A 21,177-nucleotide genomic window follows, 5' to 3' on the forward strand; every position below is an offset into this window, starting at 1 on the left:
GACATAGTTAACGTTACGGGAACAGAGATCCTTCCACATGGGGTGTCCGACCATGCACCTGTACAGGTGCACCTTGGCAACGCCGATCCGACTCACAGGCCCACTTGGAGGCTAAACGCTTGGTACCTACAGGAGGAGGAGTATAAAGAGGCAGTGAGAACCCGATTGATACAGTACTTTGAAGAAAATGTAGGCTCAGTGCAGTCGCCGGGCACGGTCTGGGCAGCATGCAAGGCAACAATTATAGGCCACGCCAAACACCTCATCCGAGTGAGGGAGCGAGCTCGTATCTCCCAAATAGCCGAACTAGAATCGCGGACACTACACCACGAACGCAGGCATCTGGCATCTCCTTCGGCCCAGGGCCTCCGCCAGCTCCTGAAAATGCGCGAAGAGGTCAAGGCCCTCACCCTAGAATCAGCCAAGCTCATGTGGAGGGCCTCCACCGCCCGAGTATATGGATGGGGGAACAAAAGTGGGAAACTCCTGCACTGGCTGGCCACACGTCCTAGGGCTAACAGAATTATACCCGAGATCTCGGACGGGTCGGGAGGGCTCTCCAGAGCCCCTAGGGACATTGCACAGAGCTTCGCTGCTTACAAAGAGGACCCACAGACACAAACCGAGAGGGACTCTCCCCTCCTAGACGAAATCACCCTTCCCAAGGTGTCATCCACAGTCAAGGATGCGCTCGATGAGCCATTAAGCCTGGAGGAAGTGACAACCGCAATAACTGCATTAGCCCCGGGTAAGACCCCCGGCCCAGACGGCTTACCAGTCAAGTTATATAAAAGCTGTGGCGACGCAGTAGAGCAGCACCTCCTTAACATGTATGAGGAGGCCGAGAGCGAGGGCCATTTCCCAATAGGTATCGACCAAGCCACAATTACTGTGATTCCTAAAACCCAACCACCATCACGGAACTGTGTGGACTATCGCCCTATCGCCCTATCGCCCTATCTCCCTTTTAAACGTTGAAGTTAAGATACTCTCTTCGATCCTCGCAGCAAGGCTAAAACCTGCCCTCTGAGCGCTGATCCACCCGGACCAATGTGGCTTCATGCCAACCAGGAGCACCAGGCATTGCATCAGACGCCTGCACCTGGCCCTGGCGCACCGTGATATCCTAGCCGACTCATCGAAAGCTCTTCTCCCCCTCGATTTTGAGAAAGCGTTTGACACAGTGGATTGGTCATACCTACATCAGGTCCTGAGGGGCAATGGGATTGGCCCCAGATTTAGGAAACTCGTGAAACTCCTGTACTCACAGCCGACGGCCAGAGTACAAGTGAATGGAACGGTGTTGGACTCTTTTCCCATAGGAAGAGGCACGAGCCAGGGTTGCCCCCTGTCCCCACTCCTTTTCGCGCTAGTGATAGAACCGCTCGCCAAACTGCTCAGAGAGGACCCTCTGATTGAGGGATGGTCCTGGCCCTCTGGCTCTGAAGACCGCGTGGCCCTCTATGCAGACGACGTTCTCGTATATGTCGCGAACCCAGCCACAAGCGGTCCGCGTATTCTGCAGTTGCTTGATCTTTTCTCGGAAGCATCTGGCCTCACCCTGAATCACCGTAAGTCCCTACTTGTTCCGTTACACCCGGCGAGGGATTGCATAGATTGGCAGCAAACCATCCCCATTTGGTGAAACAATTTTAAATACTTGGGGATCGCAGTCTCCCTTGTACCAGAGTTAGCGTGGGAACTCAATGTGGCACCCCTCGTAGCTAAAGCCAAGACAGACCTTCTGCGTTGGCAAACCCTGCCCATTAACTTACTTGGGCGAGTCTCTCTCTTCAAAATGATGGTCCTCCCTAAATTTCTCTATCTGCTGCAAAACTTCCCATTCTGAATCCCTAAGAAATGGTTTAAAAACCTGGATTCAATGATCCTCCAATTTCTATGGAAAGACGCCCGCCCGCGACTGGCACTCGCTACATGCCAACGTGGCCTGTGTGAGGGGGGGTCTCGCGATGTCAAACCTATACTACTACCACCTTGCGACGCAACTCATCGTGGTGAACGACTGGGTTAGTGGAGGCTGGTCGGATCCGGCCTATGGACTTGAGCTCGGCACACTGCAATACGCGGGAGTATTCGACGCCCATTACGGATGCCCAGTTCCCAACTGTACCCCAGAGGTGACCAAGGTGACACCCCTGGGATGGAGAGAGGCCCAGAGGGTCACCGGTTGGTGGAAACGAATCACCGGTCAAACCCCACTATGGCATGGTAGTCTCCTGACCGAGGTCAGGAGATTGCAGGGATTCCGGAAATGGGATGAAATCGGAATCTCCACACTTGGATATGTCTGGGAGGGCTCACACATGAAATCCTTTGAGGGCCTCCAGAGCACCTTCTCCATGAACAAGTCACAGTTCTATAGATACCTTCAGATCCGTCATGCTCTAATGACGCACATGCGTACTGACACGCCCACGCCAGACCACTCACCAATGGAGGCCAAAGTACTGATGGGCAACCTGGGCAAGGGAGGAATCTCACAAATATACAGCTCACTGATCTCCAACACCCTTAGTCCTATGACCAGACTTCGCAACAAGTGGGAACGACGGGTGGGTAGAATAGAAGAAGGGGACTGGAATGATGCCCTGGCAGCCCCTGGTACCCTAACTATATCCTCCAGGCTCCGTTTGATACAATCCTACTTCTTACACGCCGTATACATGACACCCAAGAGACTATGCAAGGCGGGCCTCGGCTCCACAGCTGCCTGCCCCAGATGCTCCCAACCGGGAGCAGATTTCTACCACATGACATGGTTATGCCCGATTATAGAGAAATACTGGAAAGAGATTTGCAGCACAAATCTCTGGGGCCCTGCAAACAGACCTACCCCCCGAACCGCTCCTGTTCCTACTGGGGGTGGCGGGAGACACAGATTTGGGAAGAATGAAGAGAGCCTTTGTGGGAATAGCATGTCTGGTTGCCAGAAGGGATATCATGACCAAATGGATGACAGAGGGAGCCCCATCCCTAAATAAATGGAAACGGGGGATGGACTGGTGTGCACAACAAGAGAGAGTGGTGTACGAGGCCAGGGGGTGCCCGGGCAAATACTATAAGATTTGGGGAGGTTGGGAGGCCCTGGGAGAGGACTAGGTTACATGGGATCCCAATTTACACTTATGTTCAAAAACCAATTCCATTGACGGATCCAAATACTTGTGGGCCTGGTCCTCCTGTTCAATCTCGTTCTGGACCTAGGGGAGACCTACCCCGTATAACTGAGTGGGGTCGACTAACAGAGGGCAAACTCACGATCGAAATTGGCCGCAGGGTGCCAAAAATGCCCCCAAAATTTATAACCCATACCACGAATCACCCGTGGACAGGAGACACTCTTTTCACCCTTTTCACTCTTTTCCCTTTTTCCCTTTATTCAACTCTCACACCTTTTCCTTTGGGTTTGTTTCTTCCGTATTGCTTTACCCATCTCAAGTGATCCTATTAATTCCGAAATAAGTTTTATGTGCACAGTAGGGCGCTATGCAATAATGTGTATCACTTGGCTTGGCAATGTTTTTGTAAATCTCTTTTTGGAAAACAATAAAGCATCTTTATAAAAAAAAAAGAAGATATGGCAGGTTGAAAAGAAATGGTGGGGTATAGCCTTGTTTGGACGATCTGAAGAACCCACCTATTCGGTGTTTATATTCTGCCATCCATGAAGGGAATATCTGACCCTGTCTCATACTAGCTGGTCATATGCAAAGTAAAGCAGTTTGGAGGGTGTTGCTGTAGGAACTGGGAAATTCATTGCTCCTGGTGGTGTGGGTTTCTGCTTGATCCCGTGACCCACCCTGAAAAAACTGGGGTGCATGCTCTGGGGTCAAGTGGGCTTTGGCAGGACAGGAATCCTCTGTAGTAGCCTTAAAAGGGGTGAAACTGTTGAGGATACTGTCTCACAAAGGAAAACAGGCTTGGGAAACCCAATGTGGCCCAGCTTTCTTTAAAGGTTTTCAAATATGAGTCCGTTTTTCACCAGAAAGATGAGATCCATCGAACGGCATGTCCATAAGAGAGCTGCTTTCACATCCCCAGATACACCTGTGGATCTCATCCAGGCATGCAACTAAAGCACTACACTAGCATCAGCTGCTCTGCCCAAGCAATCAGTAGTGTCCTGTCCTGAGGATTACTTGTTTTGCAGGTTGTGACCAACCTGGATGGTTTGAGCCATTTTGACCTGGAATTCCTCCGGGACTGGTGAAAATATCTTCCCAACCATGTACTATAAGGCATGGGTATATTGCTCCAGAAAACAGCTGCCACTAACTGACCAGAGGACTAGATAGACTGAGAAAAACATCCATTTCCCAAACGCATTGATTCTTTTTGACTATAGCTGAGTTGTAAGGAATGAATGGGGGTTCGCCCTACTGGTGAAAGCCTGAACCACCAAACTTTCTGGTGTAGGGTATTGCATCAAGGAATCAGGCTTGTCTGGCTCTGGTAACCTGTCTCTTCACTGGTAGGCAGGAACAAGGTTTAGACATATGCTCATTAGACTGTCAAGCCAGGGCTTCATTGAATGGAAGTGGAGGACTGGGTGAAGTCTATCCTGATTGCAAAACTTTTGTCAGTATGTTAGTTTTGACTTCGGTACCTGGCAATTGTAAATCAAATGCCACCACTGCCGATCTCATTACTATGGCAAAGGAGGCACTCTCTTCTGTTGTAAAGTCAGGGGCAGAACGCAACCCAGTGTCCGGGGAAGTGTCTAGCGGTGTGGGCTCTTGCAAGTTCATGAATAGATTGTGGTCATCATATTGGTGGGGAAAATAATTGCCCCTGATCTCCATTGTCATCTCCAAAGTCTGGTTGGATGTGATCATAGTCCGAACCAAAAAGTTGTAGGATCGCTGGATTGCAGTTCCAAAGCAAAGGCATGGTTTTGTCTGAGTTGGATTGAAACAGTGTCAGGTGCATCAGAACACGACCTCTGTCGGGGGCCAAGATGAATTTGGTCAGAGTCTGATAGGACTATAGGAATGTGATCTGACAGTGGTGTTGGCCCATCGTCTATACCAAATAGACCAGTGTGGATTTTGGAACCTGATTGAAACCCCCGTTTTGGATCAGAACCCAGGTGGGTTCAGTAGCTGCAGACAGCACTAAGGGAGAACTAACCAACAAGAACCCTACTGGAGGCCTCTGTGGATCCTTAAGGCCCAAACAAGCACCAGGGGGAGCCAAAAGAGTGCTAAAAAATTTCCAAGGGGCTGTTCAAAAGCCTCTATCTGTTCTGAGCAGTCTGATGAACCTGGAAACTCGGGGTACATCCAGATCAATTGTGGGATACGCTCCTTGGCTTGTACCATGAGCAAGACCACAAGGTATCTTAATGTCCTTGCTACTTCTCAGATTGAAACTTGTGGGACTAGGGTGCATCCTGCAAGGCTTTTTATGCTTCGACTTACCAGAAGACTTGGACTGCAACACAGACTTGTGGAAATGACCTCAAGAGTGGGAATGGCTCCGTGTCTTGGACTTTGAGTGGGAGCAGGACTTCTTGTGGTGTTCGGCCATGTAGAGCTTTATGTTCCCGAATAAGCTTCGGATTTATAAGGGCACACTCTTCGCATGACTTGGAATCAGGCACCAATCCCAAACAAAAATGATGTACACCTTGTGGGGATCCATCACAGACTTGTTTGCCATAGTCCCTACAAGACTTAAACCTTGTAGTTTTAGGAGGAGACCTGCTTCACTTGCACACTAGGAAAAATAATTTTGTGAGAAAAAACTTATCAACTGGTGAGGAAAAAGTTGGGATTGAGCCCCAGATCCTTGTACGAAGGCAGAGAAAGGAAGGATTGGTCCTCGGTGCAGCTCCATCTCTACTTATGGAGCAGAACAATGTCAAAACCATCTGGCAGGCAGAAGCATTTCTGTTAAGGTTTTCCGGGTCTGGTCTGGTGCCTGGGGATATTAAAGGTGAGCAATCTGAAGTTAGAAGTATGTGTCATAAGTAATTGCATTTCAAACATATATTTTATAGGTACATTTTGAAGATTTGCTACTCAGCTGCCAGGTGTCAGTCTTTAAACTAATCAGAAGTCAGCTCTTATCTACATAAGAGAGTGGTTTCTTCACAGAGCAGTGATATAGATTGGAGGCCAACATGGTAACTGGGAAAATCTTGTGTCTGAGCATAGTGTACGCACTTTACGCCATTGTGATGCTTAGCACTACTCACTTCCTCAGTATTCTAGCCTGCTAATTAATAGGCTAAATGCCAGCCTTAAGCACTAAAAGAAGTGGATATTCTTTGAGATACTAGTCATTCACATGCATCAACCTCCAGTCTCTCTCCTTCATCCCTCAGTATTGTGGAACTATATTTGCTGAAGCATCTACAGTTGGTGGCCAGGCAAAGGGTAGTCCAGTCAGTTATTCCGGTTTGCCTCTACATTCTGTGTTCCGGTTTTCAGTAAGGCTTTGGGCATTGCTACTGTTCTTATGGGTCTACACTTTCTGTCTGATCGCATTAGGTGATTGTCTAAGGGGCCATGTTTACATGCATGGTATATCTCACTAGTTCAACTAAAGGCTGAATGTATAGATACAAAATAATTAATGTAAGCGCAGACACTTGAGATATCGCCAAAGGTATCCGGAAAAGGAAATAGAATCGGGGCACTTAAGAAGAAACTAAACTCCCTTGCTGCACCAAGATGATCAGGTAAGATGTTATTGTCGATTGTGTGGTACACAATGGAAAGATCGAGCAACAGGAGTCCAGCTTGCAACCCCTTGTCTTTGGCAACTAATAGTTTGTTCTGAATGGCTTAAGGAACCCCTTGTCTAGGGCAAATTCATGCTTGGGACCTATCAAGATGTCTAGTAGTTTCCGGAGGTTGTACTGCAATGTGGACAGGTGTTTGGGGATGATTGTAACATTAATGATAGGCCAATAGGTTATAAGATCAGGCCTGTCCAGATTTCTTAAGTGTATGGGGTCACCACATCTCTCGTACAGGTCCCAGGCAACAAGTCCAAGGAGAATTGGATGTTAGTGCTCTTACATCGTGGAGCGACAATAATGAAGACTATTTGGTTTTATTGTTTTTTAAGTTGACTTGAGGGCAAGGCTCACTGGGAGACCCTGACTTGTACTGCAAAAGGATATTACTGACCTAAGCAACTTAAAAGGTGGACAGTCTGTGTATGCCCTCCCGAGATCAAACAGCGCCTGCAACTTGCCAGTGCTGTAAATCTTTAACATATTGATAGATAGATACGAGGGTGTAAGTAGAAAGTCTTCACAAACCACTTGGATAGGAGCAGTAATGTAGATACAGTATAGTGAAATGAAACAAGTCCACAATTGCAGATAGCTCATGTGTAGTGTTTGATGGGCAGGAAAGGTCAGTGGTCAGGTACACAGTCTTGGCCTTGTGGAGGCATGACTTACAATGTCTAAACTGTGTCTTGTAACTGGCCTTTGCTTCCAAAGTGTAACTAATGTGCAAGCATCTCTATGCTTGTCTAGTCGCTAAGTGAGTTTTCTTTTAATCAGGAGTGAACCACTAGTCCTTATATCTACCTTGTGATAAGGCAGTCGGATGCTTAGAGTATAACGTACATTGTGTAACAACATCATTCAGTAGTTTGTACAGTGAGTGCAGGTGATTGCTTGCATTCCCTGCCCAGCTATTGCATGGGAGAGTTTGTTGAAGCATTGCTACAGCTATTTTATCAAAGTAGCTCATTTCGTTCATGAATGATCCTGTTGCTCATCTACATGCCACCTCAGGTAGCCCAAGAACAAGAGATCAGCCAGTGGTACAAAAAACACACCTTCCATTATTTTAAGTGTAGCATGTCCTGTACCCCAGTGACAACTTGGTTTAGCTCGCAACCTGCGATCCTGCCAAACACCGCAGTAATAAATTGGATCTAGATTAGACATAAAGATGGCAAATTATTATCAGAACTGCAAATTGCTATGGAGTACCTTACCTTTTAAAGGATATGATGTAGTATTTGTAACCCAGCCAAAAATAGTTTCAGCAAAAGAGAAAAAGAATGAAAGGACTAGAGGGGACATCCCTGTCTCGTGCACTCTGGATGGAGCCTGATTGAAACACAAGGGTGCTTTGCTGTTTGATACAGGTTGTGAATAATATGTACATTAGATTATCAGAACTAAACCCTCTGATAACTGCTCACAAAAAGTCTGATTTGACTGTGTCAACGCCCCACCCCCTTTACACCTGGTAAACCAATAGCAGATTTTTATTGGAACATGCACATAAAACTATTTGCCAGAGTAGTATCCTCAACTGTGCTTGCCTCACGTATAAATTCATGTTGCTAGGTGGAAACAATATCAGAGGCATTTTGCATTGTGTCAGAATCTTGGCAAATATTTTGCCATCTGTGATGTACTATGAGGTTGGTTTTTATGATGACTATACGAAGAAACATCCTGATTTTTACAACATATGCAATATTAACAAGAATCCAATACACATCTCTTGTCTTCTGCACAGCACCAGTCAGTAAAAGGGTCTAAAGTCATCCTTAAATGTTTTTATTTGAGCTCTGCAAAAATTCCATCTACACTCCCACTTTCTCTGTTATTCTTGAAGCCTTCATTGAAGGTTTACTTGTATTTAGATTCTATTCAAGACCCAAAATATGTATTTATGGACTGTTCCCAGTAAATCCAACCAAAGTTTTAGGTTTCACTTACAGCGTGCATGCGCTGTCAGTGAAAGCTGTTGTTCACCAGATTAGATCTTAAAAAGAGGCTTAGAGCCTGCCCATTACTTTTCAATACTTACCATTTGTTGGCTTCCACATCACTCTCGATCTCTTGCTTCTTACTGGTCATGCCTCTTGCATCCTTCCTAGGGCTTCTGTCCCTGTCAAGGAGCAAGGACTTATCGCAGCTTACATTTTTGCGGGCAGAGTCCTTCCACTGGCTCCGTGCTGCTCCAGGTATGGTTTCCAGAATGGACATCCTTGGCACATACCCATCTGAAATGAAAAAGCATCAGGTATATACAGACCAATACGTACCCGCATCAAGGGTTTCACAAAGAGCAATTGAATAAGGCGGTTCAGCCAACCACTGTTAGAAATTGGGATAGTGGTTTTCTGGGGTATGAGCCCTGGTCAAGCAGCAACCACAATCCTAGTACAGGTGTCAGCAAACCCTAAATTAACATTTGTTCACCTTCTAGTTGATAGGCACAGAGCAGTGAAGCTTAACTTAGAGGAAATGTGTAACGTATTTGTGCATCACTTCAAGCAGTAAAACAGTGAAAACACCAAACAAGAAGATTCCACAACAGGTCACTAGGAAACTAGGGCTTGAGTTAATAAATAAAACAAGACCAAAACTGCAAAAATCAAATAAGTAGATCTTGAGTTCTTAATTTTTGAAGAATAAACTGTAAAATAGTTCTTAAGCGCAAGAAGCGCCAACCGGGGATGTCTGGTCACACTGGACTGGGACTAAGTTAAAAGTTCAGGCTGACAGTGATGGATTGCAGGCTGGCACCTGGGGAACCAATAGGCCTGCTGAACCAGAGTACCTTAAAATCTGGTTGCGGATCTTTGCATGGGTTCGAATCACAGATGTGTTGCGCAGCCAAGGGGTACATCGGTTCCCAGATGCAGCAAGGCTGCAGTGCAAAGATCCTGTCGACAGGATTTGTTGCACAGTTGGGGTGAGGCATCTGCTCCAATGAGCTGTGAAGCTGCAGTACAGAGTTTTGGCGTTGTTGTAGAGGCTGCCCTCAATGGGGAGTGTGAGGATCTGGCTCTGGGGGAAGCATCACGCAGTGGCAATTCCAAAGGCGATGCGCCGGTCCCAAGATGCCGCAATGCAAGTCTGTGGTGTCGGTTCTGCTCCATGCAGCAGAGGATGCACCGGTTATGCTGGAGCAAACACCTTAAGCCCGCTTCCAAGAGTCTAGGACTCGAGTGTCACCACTTCGCAGGGCAGACTTACAGATGGCAGCATACAGAAGCAGGGTGGTCGGAAGTCTTTTATGTCCCTGAGACTTCATATCAGCAGGCCAGCCAGCTAGCTATCCCTTGAAGTCACTGTGGGTTCAAGTGATGCAGGTCCAGCCCTTCTCACCCAGGTAAGAGAGAGCAGCACAGCAAGGTGGAAGTCCAGAACAGCAGTTCAGCAGAGTGGCAGTCCTTCAGCACCACAGAATTTCTTTCTTCCTGGCAGAGTATTCACAGGTCTAGAAGTATACTAATTTGGTGGTTTCAGAGGTCCAGGACTTATACCCAGTTGGGCCTTTGAAGTGGGGGAGACTTCAAAGACAGGCTTTAAAGTGCACATAGGGCACGCCCTTCCTACCCTGGCTCCAGACTCACTACAGGGGGTTATGCAGCCCTTTGTCAACAGGCCACAGACTATTCAGGTGTAAGTCAGGCTGTGCCCTGCTTCTCCCTCTTCTCCTCCTCTCAGGATGGCCCATCAAGTCACACCTATGCTCCCATTATGTATGGCTGTCTGAGGAGGACTACACAACTGTCACCCACCACAGACAAGTGATCAGAGACAGGCAGCAGGTACCAAATGGAAAAAGTCAGAAAATGCCAATTTACTAGAAGTGGCATTGACAGATTTGCAAATCAAGATCCAACTTCACCATAGGTTGTGACTGTAAATTGTGATTCCAGAGATACCAAACTTGAAAGGTTTAGCTCTTCCAGATTGCAAATTACACTTATAAGATGTAATCAGGTAACCCCAATGTTATTCTATGGGAGAGATGGGCCTTGCTGTAGTGAAAAACGACTTTGGGAGTGTTTCACTACCAGAGCATGTAAAACTTAAAAGTACATTCCCCGCTTTTTAAATACATTGTGCCCTGCCCTCTCGGTTGTCTAAGACCTACCTTAGGGGTGACTTGTATGTATAAAAGTGGAAGGTTTGGCCTGGCAAAAGGGTTATTTTGCCAGGTCAACATGACAGTGTAAAACTGCATACACAGGTTCTGCATTGGCAGGCGTGAGACATGGTTAAAGGGCTACTTAAGTAGGTGGCACAAACAGTCCTGCAGGCCCTTTAGTAGCATTTCATTTATAAGTCCTATGCACATGTAGTGCAGTTTACTAGCAACTTATAAGTACATTAAATATGCCAATCGGGGATAAACCAATATTACCATGTTTAGGGGAGAGCACACCAGCACTTTAGCACTGGTTAGCAGTGGTAAAGTGCGTAGAGTCCTAGTACCAGCAAAAATGAGGTCAGAAAAATAGAGCAGGTAGGCAAAACTTTTGGGCGGGGCAGGGGGGGAGACCACCGTAAGGCTGTCATGTCTAACAACCACAAAAACTATACGGATGAAGGAGAGTGAAAGAGTATGTCTAGTCCAGCAAATTATAGACCTTTTCCAGGTCGAAAACAAGTCACGCAGATCTGGGGTAAGCCCATGTGGTAAACTTCATGACCTGAAAAAGATAGCGGATATTTAAAAATGTGCTGCATCCAGGTACAAAGCCATTTGGGTGTGGGTGAATCAGTTGGGTTAAAAGGGGGCAAACTAACGCTAAACCCCTGGTACTATGGCTCACACTGAACCCTCACATATAGGGTGTATTCTTTCTATAACTCCCCTCCAATGTGGTGCGACACTGCCCCTGTCTCTCAAAATAATAATTTCTACAAGTATGTAATAATGGTTTACTGCATCTTAACTAAAACGTTTAAAGGTAGTGTTCAACGCCTTATTTGGAACGAGGGCGAGTGATGCACAGGGACGGAATGGATCTGTGATCGCTTACAGAGCACCTTTTTTAAAATTTCTGAATCCCAAAGGTAAGCACACTCTTCAGGTTTCTGTTACACTGCAGTCTTTGTGTGAGAATATCCTAGTTCACCCCTCACAAGAACAAGAATTGGCAAAGCCAGTAGGTGTTGCCTAAGTGAGTTCTATTGGCTCGGTCAGTGTTTTCAGACATGCTGTACAGCAGCCTGGGCTGCTGTGTAACATGGCTTAAAGAAAGAAAGAAAAAACTATGACTCGGCCAACGCAAACGCGCCATGGCAGTTTTTCTCAATTATAGGTACATTAGTATGTTGTTCAGCCATTTTTATATAGACTCTCAAAGGCTTAGTTTCGGGTTACTGTTACTTTTATAACAGTAAACCAATGCTAAATATTTTTTTTCCAACTTTGCATATGTGCTGCCTCTACAGCACACATACGAAGTAGGCAAAGCATTTCCACTTGTCTAGGCATAGTATTTTGTACAGGAAGGCTACTCTTTCTGTACAAAATCTTTGCTAGACTCACACACACACACACACACCCTACCACTACGGTGCTAAGGTGTGTATGTGTGTGGTGCACAGCACCTGAAATCAGCACCGGCGCAAGGGAGTGGGGAGGAGAGTGCCATTTCTATGTCAATATGGCACTCTTCTGCTCTCTCCTTGTCACACAGCGCAGCATTTTTGGCCGCTGCGCTGTTGAGTTTCAGAATCTAGGCCAGTGTTTTTTCATCTTTTATGTGGCTCTTATCATAAATTAAACCCTTGGTATATTGTCTGCAACTTTTTAACAATCTTCTTCTTTCCACAGCTGTTTCCGTGATTCAAGCTATCCCGATCTTCAATGAGACTGGGAAGTTTAGCTACAGTTTACCAAACCCACTGAACTTTTCCATCAGATTCTCAATTTTCCTGACCATCTATGTGTTTATGATCTTTTTTGGTAAGCCCTTTGTTTGACATGAAAATTGCCATACCTTATGTCTCTGCCCTTTGAGGTTGTGGGATAGAAAAGACCAATGATCACACATGTAAATCTTACTAAATTAATATGTGCTCTCCAGGTATCAGTACAGACACACTGTACACTGTGGACAAGCTTGTTTGTCTCTACAGACTTTGCATCAGAGTGAAACAAATCCTGCTTTCAGAGAGTATGTATGTGTTAAAGTGACATTCAGCATTCAGTGGTGAAGCAGCACTACTAACTCTTAACTCAGCAGCCCCATAAAACTAGTTGTGTGGCAAGTGTATGGCATGCATGTTAAATGATCTGGTATATGTCTGCAAGAAGACTAAAGGGTTTTTTCCATTTCATTGAAAGGAAGTTATGTAGCAAGGTTAGATGTGGACAGGAGAAGCAGCAAAAATAAATGAAGCAGAGGTAATAAGTTGTATTTATTTCACCGTATTGCTGTTGATAAGTCAGAAAGCAAAAATCCTCTTTTGATGTGCTGCTGCTCATGAAGAAAACCAGCTTGAAATATCCTTAATTTGTGTCTCTGCAAGGGTTTTCTCTGTTCAATAGGTTGTGTGGGTGTGGAACTTGCAGGAACAGGAGTTGTTTTTGGATCTTTCATGAGCCGGGGAATGGCTGGGACTGGCTGGTCTGCAAAAAAAGTCCAGAATTTGTGGTAATTCCAAGTCCTTTGTTGGCTCCCTAAAGTTGCAGTTAGGACACTGATGAGCCTTCAATCAACTTGTAAGATTTTTGGTGTCAGAACCTCTTCCAGAAGGCCACTGGACAAGCAGGAACTACTAGGCGGGTGTTAAGGTCTTTTACTCCTGATGACCCAGGGTCCAACTTACAATGGATCCTGAGCAGTTGGTCCAAGTACCCCTTCAGCAATTGACTCTGTAATACCGTGGCTCAAGCAGTCCAAGGCTTCTCTTTTGTTTTTTGGGAGGGGGGGGGAGGCGACACTGTGGTGGACTAACAACTCACAGTACAGTCAGCAACAGAATTAGTCTCAGAAGGCCCACTCCCATTCTTTTTGAAGTCAAAGTGTGCCAGCGCCCGAAGCGCTGTGTGGCAGAACAAGTTCCCACAGGGCCTTCCGGCTCTTGCAGGGGTTTTAAAACAGGTGTCTCCAAGAGTGTTTCACACACCTACTTTACATAGAGCGGCAGCAGCTGAAGTTGGTGGGTAGCACTCACGGCTCTGCAATGGCAGCAACGGGATGGCCATGGCGCTTCCTCTGGTAGGGCAGGAGGTGGGTGCTCAATCCTGTCAGGGGCTCAGGCAGCCAGAACGGCTTCTTCTCTTCAACCAGTCACTAGTACTTGTCCTTTTCGGTGACCCCCTCCTGTAGCATACGGACCTTACTCCATACAAGGGTGACAGCCACATTGGCACAGCACCCCCCTCTGGCATAGGGGGTTGCAGACTTCATTTTGCACATTGGCTATGACCCATTCTGCAGGGCAGTAATCTTCACAGCAGCCCCCTCTGGCTTATAAAGTTGCTGACTTGAACCTACACAGGGGCGACAAACCGACTGGTACAAGAGTCGTCTCCTCACACCTTGCTACAGAGATCCCCCTGGAGCTTGATCCCTCTGGTGCTTTCCTCTCCCTCACAGGACACACTGATCTTGGCAAGCAGGCAGGCACTGGTGCTCCAGGTACAAGTGGTTTTGGATTTCCCTAGGTGATATCCCCTAACTTAGCTGAGAGATTAGCAGGCATTGTCCCCCATTCGTGGTCACAGGCAGAGCTTCTACTCCTAGCACAGCCCAGCTCGTAGCTCCCCTTCTTATAGCACATTTCCGGACACCAAATGTAATGCAAGTCTTTCAAGTTTGTTGGGGGGTATGCTTCCTTTCGATGTGCCCAGGCCTTCCTCCAGAAAGTAGTCTGTCAGAGCAGGAGTGACTCCAAATTTGATAGGCCTTCATCACAGGTGACGGGTGTGACTGGAGGTGCATACCTGGGGTCGTATTACACATAAGGCGCATTTTCCTTGTTTGCCCCCGGCGCATCTTTCAAAAGGTGCACCCTGCGCAAACAAGGAGAATACGCCTTGGTACATTGAATGCGCTGCCCTCAGGGTAGTTGCAAACTTGTGCTAACCTTGGGGCAGTGCATTCACGTGACATACAGAGCAGCTTTGAAGTTGCCGCTCTGTGTTTCACTGTGCAGGCGGCAACCCGCCTGCACTTTTAAAAGGGGTGTGAGAGTCCCTTGGAGGTGGATGCAGTGAGTGACTGCACCTGCCTGCAAAGGGATGTCTGGGGGGGGGGTCCACAGTACCCCCTTCATCTTTTCCAGAGTGCTGCCATCAAAGGGCGCGCTGACAGTGCACCACCTTTTTGTGGTGCACTGTCAGTGGGCCTCCTGATGGCTTCTTTGCATTTTTGCACCCACGGAGCAATACAGCTTAGAGGCAAAGAGACTCCTTTATTTTCATGGGGGCATAGGCAGGCGGCCACGTCCCCGTGCAAATGAGGGCACGCCCTCTGATGATAGCACTGGGGCTATATGTGTGCCGGTGCTATATGTATTACAGTAGGGGCCACACGGGCGTCTGTGGCCCCTTCTGTAATACCAAAGTGCCCTGCAGGCGCGCAAAGAAGGAGTAAACGGCTATTGCACCCCAAGGCACTTTGTATAATACAGCCCCTGGATGTCATCCACAATGGTAAGTGCAAACATTTGCCCAAGGGCCCCAGCCCTACTCTTTGATTCTCTTATCACCCTCATCTCCTTCCTGAGATGTGCCCAGGCTCCTTTCCATTACCCTTTCTCTAAATCAATGCGTACCCTTTGAAGTGTACTGAAGAGTCTGGCCCTTCATCCACAAGTGTGTGGGTCCCACCCAGCCCACAGGACCGCAGTAATGTGGAAATCTGTCTGAGGGGAATTCCTCTAGCTCCACATGCCTCTCTAGTCAGCTCTGCAGCTTCCAAAATCGAACGCAGTCCTCCATGTAGTTCACCATTCACAGGGGTACATACATGCAACCACATGCGTGCTGCATAGACCTACGTACTGACTTGATGCAGGCAAAGCGTGAGTTAAGCATTCAGCAGCAGAACTTTACCAGAGTGAGTTGTTAGGCCTTGCTGAAGTAACACAGATAAAAAGGCCTGTTCACTTCTACAGCTCACTACATGGTGTGCTGCCACCATCACACTTGTGCTACTTCACTCCTGGCAAAGGCAGTAGCCTTTCAACACTATGAGGGTAGCACTTTGGTTGTCCTTCCTGGTCCAGCAACACTGCAATTCCTAAGACTGGCCTATGTGGTGGTGCACACACATGTCCAAAATAAATCAGCAAAATGAGCACCAGGGATCCAAATACTGTTGTAGCTGGGGCACCCGGGTCAGGGGTGCATGTTTATGGTCATGCGAGGGACTAAGAGTAGGCATAATAGTCTTCTTTTAAAAGATTTGGAAAACATCATTTTGATATAGACTGGCAGAGGGAGCCAGTTCATGTCTGTAAAGGTGGGGCTGATGTAAATTTTCATTTGATTAGGAGTTGGCATCATGGTTGATTGCTTCCAGCGAAGTGACACTAGAATCTGCCAACCCCACTGTCAATGTGGGAGAGCACAAGAACTTGCAGTTCAGCTGACAGTGTTGAAATAGCAGGATGGTTTTTTATCTTTTGTAAGTGGCTCAGCTGGTACAAAGCTGTTGGTGCTTTCTTGGTCACCTGTGTTGTTGAATGAGAGGCAGAATAAATGTAGAAGAAAAGTATCTGAAATACCTTCTCATTCTGCACGGGTTTGTCATTATTTGCCCCAACGCACTCTAAGATCATCCTCAGGAAAGATTTTGAAACTACCCCCATTTCGACTGAAATCCAGAGGCAGAAAGCCATTAACAGTAGTAGGCTCCAAAGCTTGGAACCTACTGCCCCGCAGTTTGTCTTCCAATGGATCTGAAGCAAAGTTTTAAAAAGAATTTAATTTTTTTATTTTTCAAGCAACAGACTTACTGTGCAGTTCTCTAATCTAAGGCCACTTGTTTCTCTTTTAATGACCTGTAGTAGGTCAGCATAGTGCCAGGATTCTCCTCAGTGTGACAGCTGCACTCTATAAATATCTCCTCCTCCTTCTACTCTGTTTCGACAAAGGGATTTTGCTGCATCCCCAAGGTTTAGATCCAATAGTGATAATAGTTTTTGGATTGTGCTGTCCTAGTCTGCTTTAACTTGAGGTGTACAGCCAGTACCCATAACAGGACCCTCTTCAAAATTGTGACAAGCTATGGAGTTTTTGCAGGTCCACTAGAATCTAGATCACCTTTCAGCCAAGGATTTAGAAACAAATTTTGATGTAACACTTTTAGAATCAGGTTTTCAGCAATGTAGCAAGTGGACATTGCATTTGGAGGAGGTGCTTTAACTCTGCCTTCCCACTAGTACCCGCGGTGGTCCGCACAGTTTCTCTGAATTAAACAAGGTTAGGCTGGTCTGTCATGGTTAATGCAGATATGCATGTTGGCGAATTACAGTTACAGAAAAACAACTTTTTTTTTAATCTTCAGGATTTTGAGCACAGTCGAGCTTGGTTTAAATGAGACAGAAAGAGCAATGTCTGGCACAAGGAGCAGAGCCAGAGAAGCTGGTGTCTAGACCTGAGTTGAGGAAACCAAGAGCAGGCTATGAACTGTGCAAAAATCTCAGTTTTTTCAGATTGGAGTGTTAGCACCTAGGTGAAGAGCCGGGAACTGCAGACCGTCAAGCAGGAACTGATAGCGAACATATTTGCTGCTTCCTTGTGGTTCCCTGCCAGCCTAAGCATAGTGTACCAAGTAACAACTTGGTTTTCCTTCCAACTAGATATTGTACATGAGTTCTAGAGGTAGGAAAATAAAGGGTGTGGGAGAAAGTAGAAGGGAATCCAGCCGGAGCATTTATCCTACGTAATTAACTGATCTATGATGCTGAATAAGTCTGTTTGAAATCTAGCCCCTAAACACCGAGTACAAGCACTTTTAACTGTAGATCTTATTTCGGAATGCAATGCTGTTTTCATGCTAACAGTTAGCGTTACAGGCCCCTCTGGCATACTCTCCCCTTCCTCTAAGAGAATGGACTACTGGGCAGTCAAGGCCATTTTGTTGAGGATTTTCATGCATGATGTGCTTAAACTTGAAGGCTTGTAACCCAAATTTTCTAGGTAAACGCGTCCCAAAACGTTATGGTTTAATCTTTCAGCATACATAATGTCTTTCTTTCACCTACCAATACTGACGAAGGCAGAATATTGGTGTACATTGGAAATGAATTTTCATTACATCGAAAAAATGGCTAAAAAGTTGGTATAATTGGTCTCTTATGTATGGAGTGTTTAACTCAGCCGCTGTGTTTCCACCAATTCATGGCCTTCGATTGAATTGCCAGGCAAATGTCCTAGTTCTCTTTTAACCCCTGTGGGGACATAAAAAAACAAATTAGTTTTTCATAACGTCAGTTCTAGACAAGTACTGTCCATTGTAAAATGTATTCAGATGTTAAGGATGCAAAGTATTGCAAAAGGTCCTCAAGAATAGTGTAGCGCATACATTTCAAATTCTAAGGCTTTCTTTTCTTCTCCCTTGTATGAGCCCAGTTATTCAATCAAGTTAATATCAGTAATTCACTTTCAAAAAGTGCAATATGGGATATGTTATACTAAATATGTGGAATGTAAGACTGCATCTGCATGGCTTCTCTTGTCAAGTTTCGATGATGTGCATTGTTAGATGATAAAGAGAATACCTGCACTAAGTATAATGCTACTGCATCAGAGGGCGTAGATATCAAGACTATTATCTTTAAAATTGTTCTCGGATCCAGCTTGAGATGTAGTAATATCAGTTATGATTGCGTATATACTCATGAGGTTCTCTATGTACAGATAAAAAGGGGGGGCAGTGGAAAATTGAAAGGATGCCCTTTACCCAGGGATGATGGTGGGTCATACATCTAGAGCATAAAAAAAAGCAACGGACACCGAATTTAGAGGGGGCTTATAGGGGGATGGAGAGGTTGAATATGCTAACCACTGTTAATTTCCTTTAAAATTGTTTGCAGGCTTTACTTATTGCTTCCTTTGCTGTGATGTTCATTTGAATTTGGGTTATATGCTAGAGCTAGACTTTATCAAGATTGCATGTTTCCTGCTTGAAAGGGTTTAGCCAGTGAGTTCACCAAGGCACCAGGGTTTACGTTTGATGTCTTGGTACAGCAGTATCTGTATTTTACAGTATTAAATTATTCTAACACGTTGATGAAATGGGTTGTATTGTCGAAGGTGTTTCGTGGGTGGAATGTTTGATCGAATGGCCCTGCAAAGAATTGGTTGGTACACATAAGATTTGCAGTTTTGCAAGCTGGTAAAAGGGTTTGCCTGATGGTAAAATCGGTCGTTTGGGTGATCTAGTGCCTTTCCGTTAGAATGATTGAGGAGTTTATGATGGAAGAGAATTGGGGAGGCATGACGGAAGAGGGTTATTGTATGCTCCTTGTAGATGAGTCACCTGAAATCTCCAAGGTAGGTTTTAGGTATGTATTTGACAGTAGTGGTTTCAGAAGAGCTTGAGGCATCTGTGAGATGGGTCAAGAGAACTGTATATGATATGAAAATGTATAATGCTGGCTTGCAGGCTTTTGAGGGGGCATTAGTGGGTGATGAATGTGTGTGAAGGTTTCTGGTGATGTCTTGGCCAACACTTGTTTTGTGAAAGCTGTTTTGTTATCTGTGATTAGCTTGTTGAAAATGCTGTGCACCCTCCTGGTATCATCTAATAGTGTATTTATTTTTTTCTTTCAAGGGCTGTACATAAATTTCCGTCATCTGTACAAACAAAGGCTGCGAAGGCTAGGACCAGTGAAGAGGAAGATGAATTGAGATCCCCTAATAGCATGTGATCTTCAATGAAAGTTCTCCACATCATCGCTGATTATTTTACAATTGCCGGACTTTAACGCAATTCAACCATGTAAATGATTTCATTTTGAGTGATGGTTTGGGTGCTCGCACAGTTGTACTGATTCACACAAGTATCGTCTGCATGAGAACCACACGCTCCTGACTCTTCCACTGTTGGCAGCACACACATTGAACACAGTCGGATGTATTGCTATGCAGCTCAGGACCAAAGCCACAAAACTTCCGCAGCCAACTTGAACGCAGTCTGAGAAGACTGTTTGGTGGTTTCCTTGTGTGCATAAACTAGCGTTGTGACATTTTGAACGTTTCAGTTTGAATAGGAAAGGAATAAGACAACTGTGTAGCAAGGCAGCCATCTTCCAGTCCCAAAATGTACGAGGGGCAAAACAGTACTAGAATATTCCGACACATTATATTCCTCTTCCTGCCCAAAACAAATATTTCTGGGCTACATACAAGGAGGGTCAAACGTGTACTTTAATTCTCAAGCTGTGCAGTCCAAGTACATTTCTCGATAACCATGAAAGCGCGTTGGGCCTCTCTAGCGGTAGGAAACCACTCTCAATGGCAGCACAGTACACTCGAGATACTGAATCTATTGACAAAAATAATAAGTCACATTCTTTTATTTCCTTGCGTCATGGCTGGTGGTGAGGTCTGTGGTTGTCAGGTTTAGAGAGGGAAGCATGACCTAGTTCAAGACTGTAATTACATTCTTTGTATTAATTGCATATTAGCGAACTTAACTGTAGCGGGATTTCATCCAGGCATATTTTTAAGAAATCTGAAAAATAAATAAAGCCCTCACTTTTATGACCTCGCTAAATCCGCGTATTTTCTTTAAGACAAATGTAATTTCAAATCCCTTCTTTGGTGGTGTGCCTTACCTTCTCTCCACCTTGCATCCTACCGATGATCTTCTGGCCTAAAAGTAGGCCTCCCCATGACATGAATGTGTTGGGACCAGAGCTACCAAGTTGAGCGCTTTCGGTTCCGCTGATATCTGAGGTTTTGAAACGGCATACAGGGCAGCTGTGTGCAGGCTGATGAACAGGTACATCAGAGCACTACAGTTGGAAACAAAAAGCACCACGTGTACCCGAGCATTTCACTAGTGTGGTTCTGGTGAGTAAGATCAATGCCTGATATGCTATAGAAAGAGATTGGAGATTTTTTTATTTTGCAGCTACCGCAGCAGGTTCTACAAATCCTTTTATTTTTGTACCGCAGGGGCCAGCCACAATCCTTTCCAGCTTAAAGGAACACTATAGTGGTCCAAGGTGACCCTTATGTGCAGTAGAGGGTATTAAATAGGCTAAACATTTCCTTTGATGTGATGAAAGGTGAAGCAAAGTGTTTTGTTGGTATACCTATGAATTGTAAATATGCATGACCGTAATCAGGTCTCTGTATCAGATGAGGCGATATTTTGTACACACTAGCGTGGAACAAGAAAGTGAGGACGCAGAACTTCTTCACTCCCACCAAATGGCATAATGAAAAACGGCCTACA

At 45.6% G+C, this 21,177-nt stretch overlaps 1 protein-coding gene across 1 annotated transcript in view; it reads left to right on the forward strand.

Annotated features, from left to right (window-relative positions):
* Nucleotides 1–20,480, forward strand: part of HACD3 (3-hydroxyacyl-CoA dehydratase 3) — a 159,358-nt gene extending 138,878 nt beyond the window's left edge. The window contains exons 10-11 of the mRNA XM_069222852.1: nt 12,588–12,719; nt 19,546–20,480. Coding sequence (XP_069078953.1) covers nt 12,588–12,719; nt 19,546–19,622 — 209 coding nt within the window. The 3' untranslated portion in view covers nt 19,623–20,480. The remainder of the gene's footprint in view (nt 1–12,587; nt 12,720–19,545) is intronic.
* Nucleotides 20,481–21,177: the final 697 nt, after the last annotated feature.

The sequence above is a fragment of the Pleurodeles waltl genome, chromosome 3_1 (assembly GCF_031143425.1).
Source record: "Pleurodeles waltl isolate 20211129_DDA chromosome 3_1, aPleWal1.hap1.20221129, whole genome shotgun sequence".
NCBI classification, from domain to species: Eukaryota; Metazoa; Chordata; class Amphibia; order Caudata; family Salamandridae; genus Pleurodeles; species Pleurodeles waltl.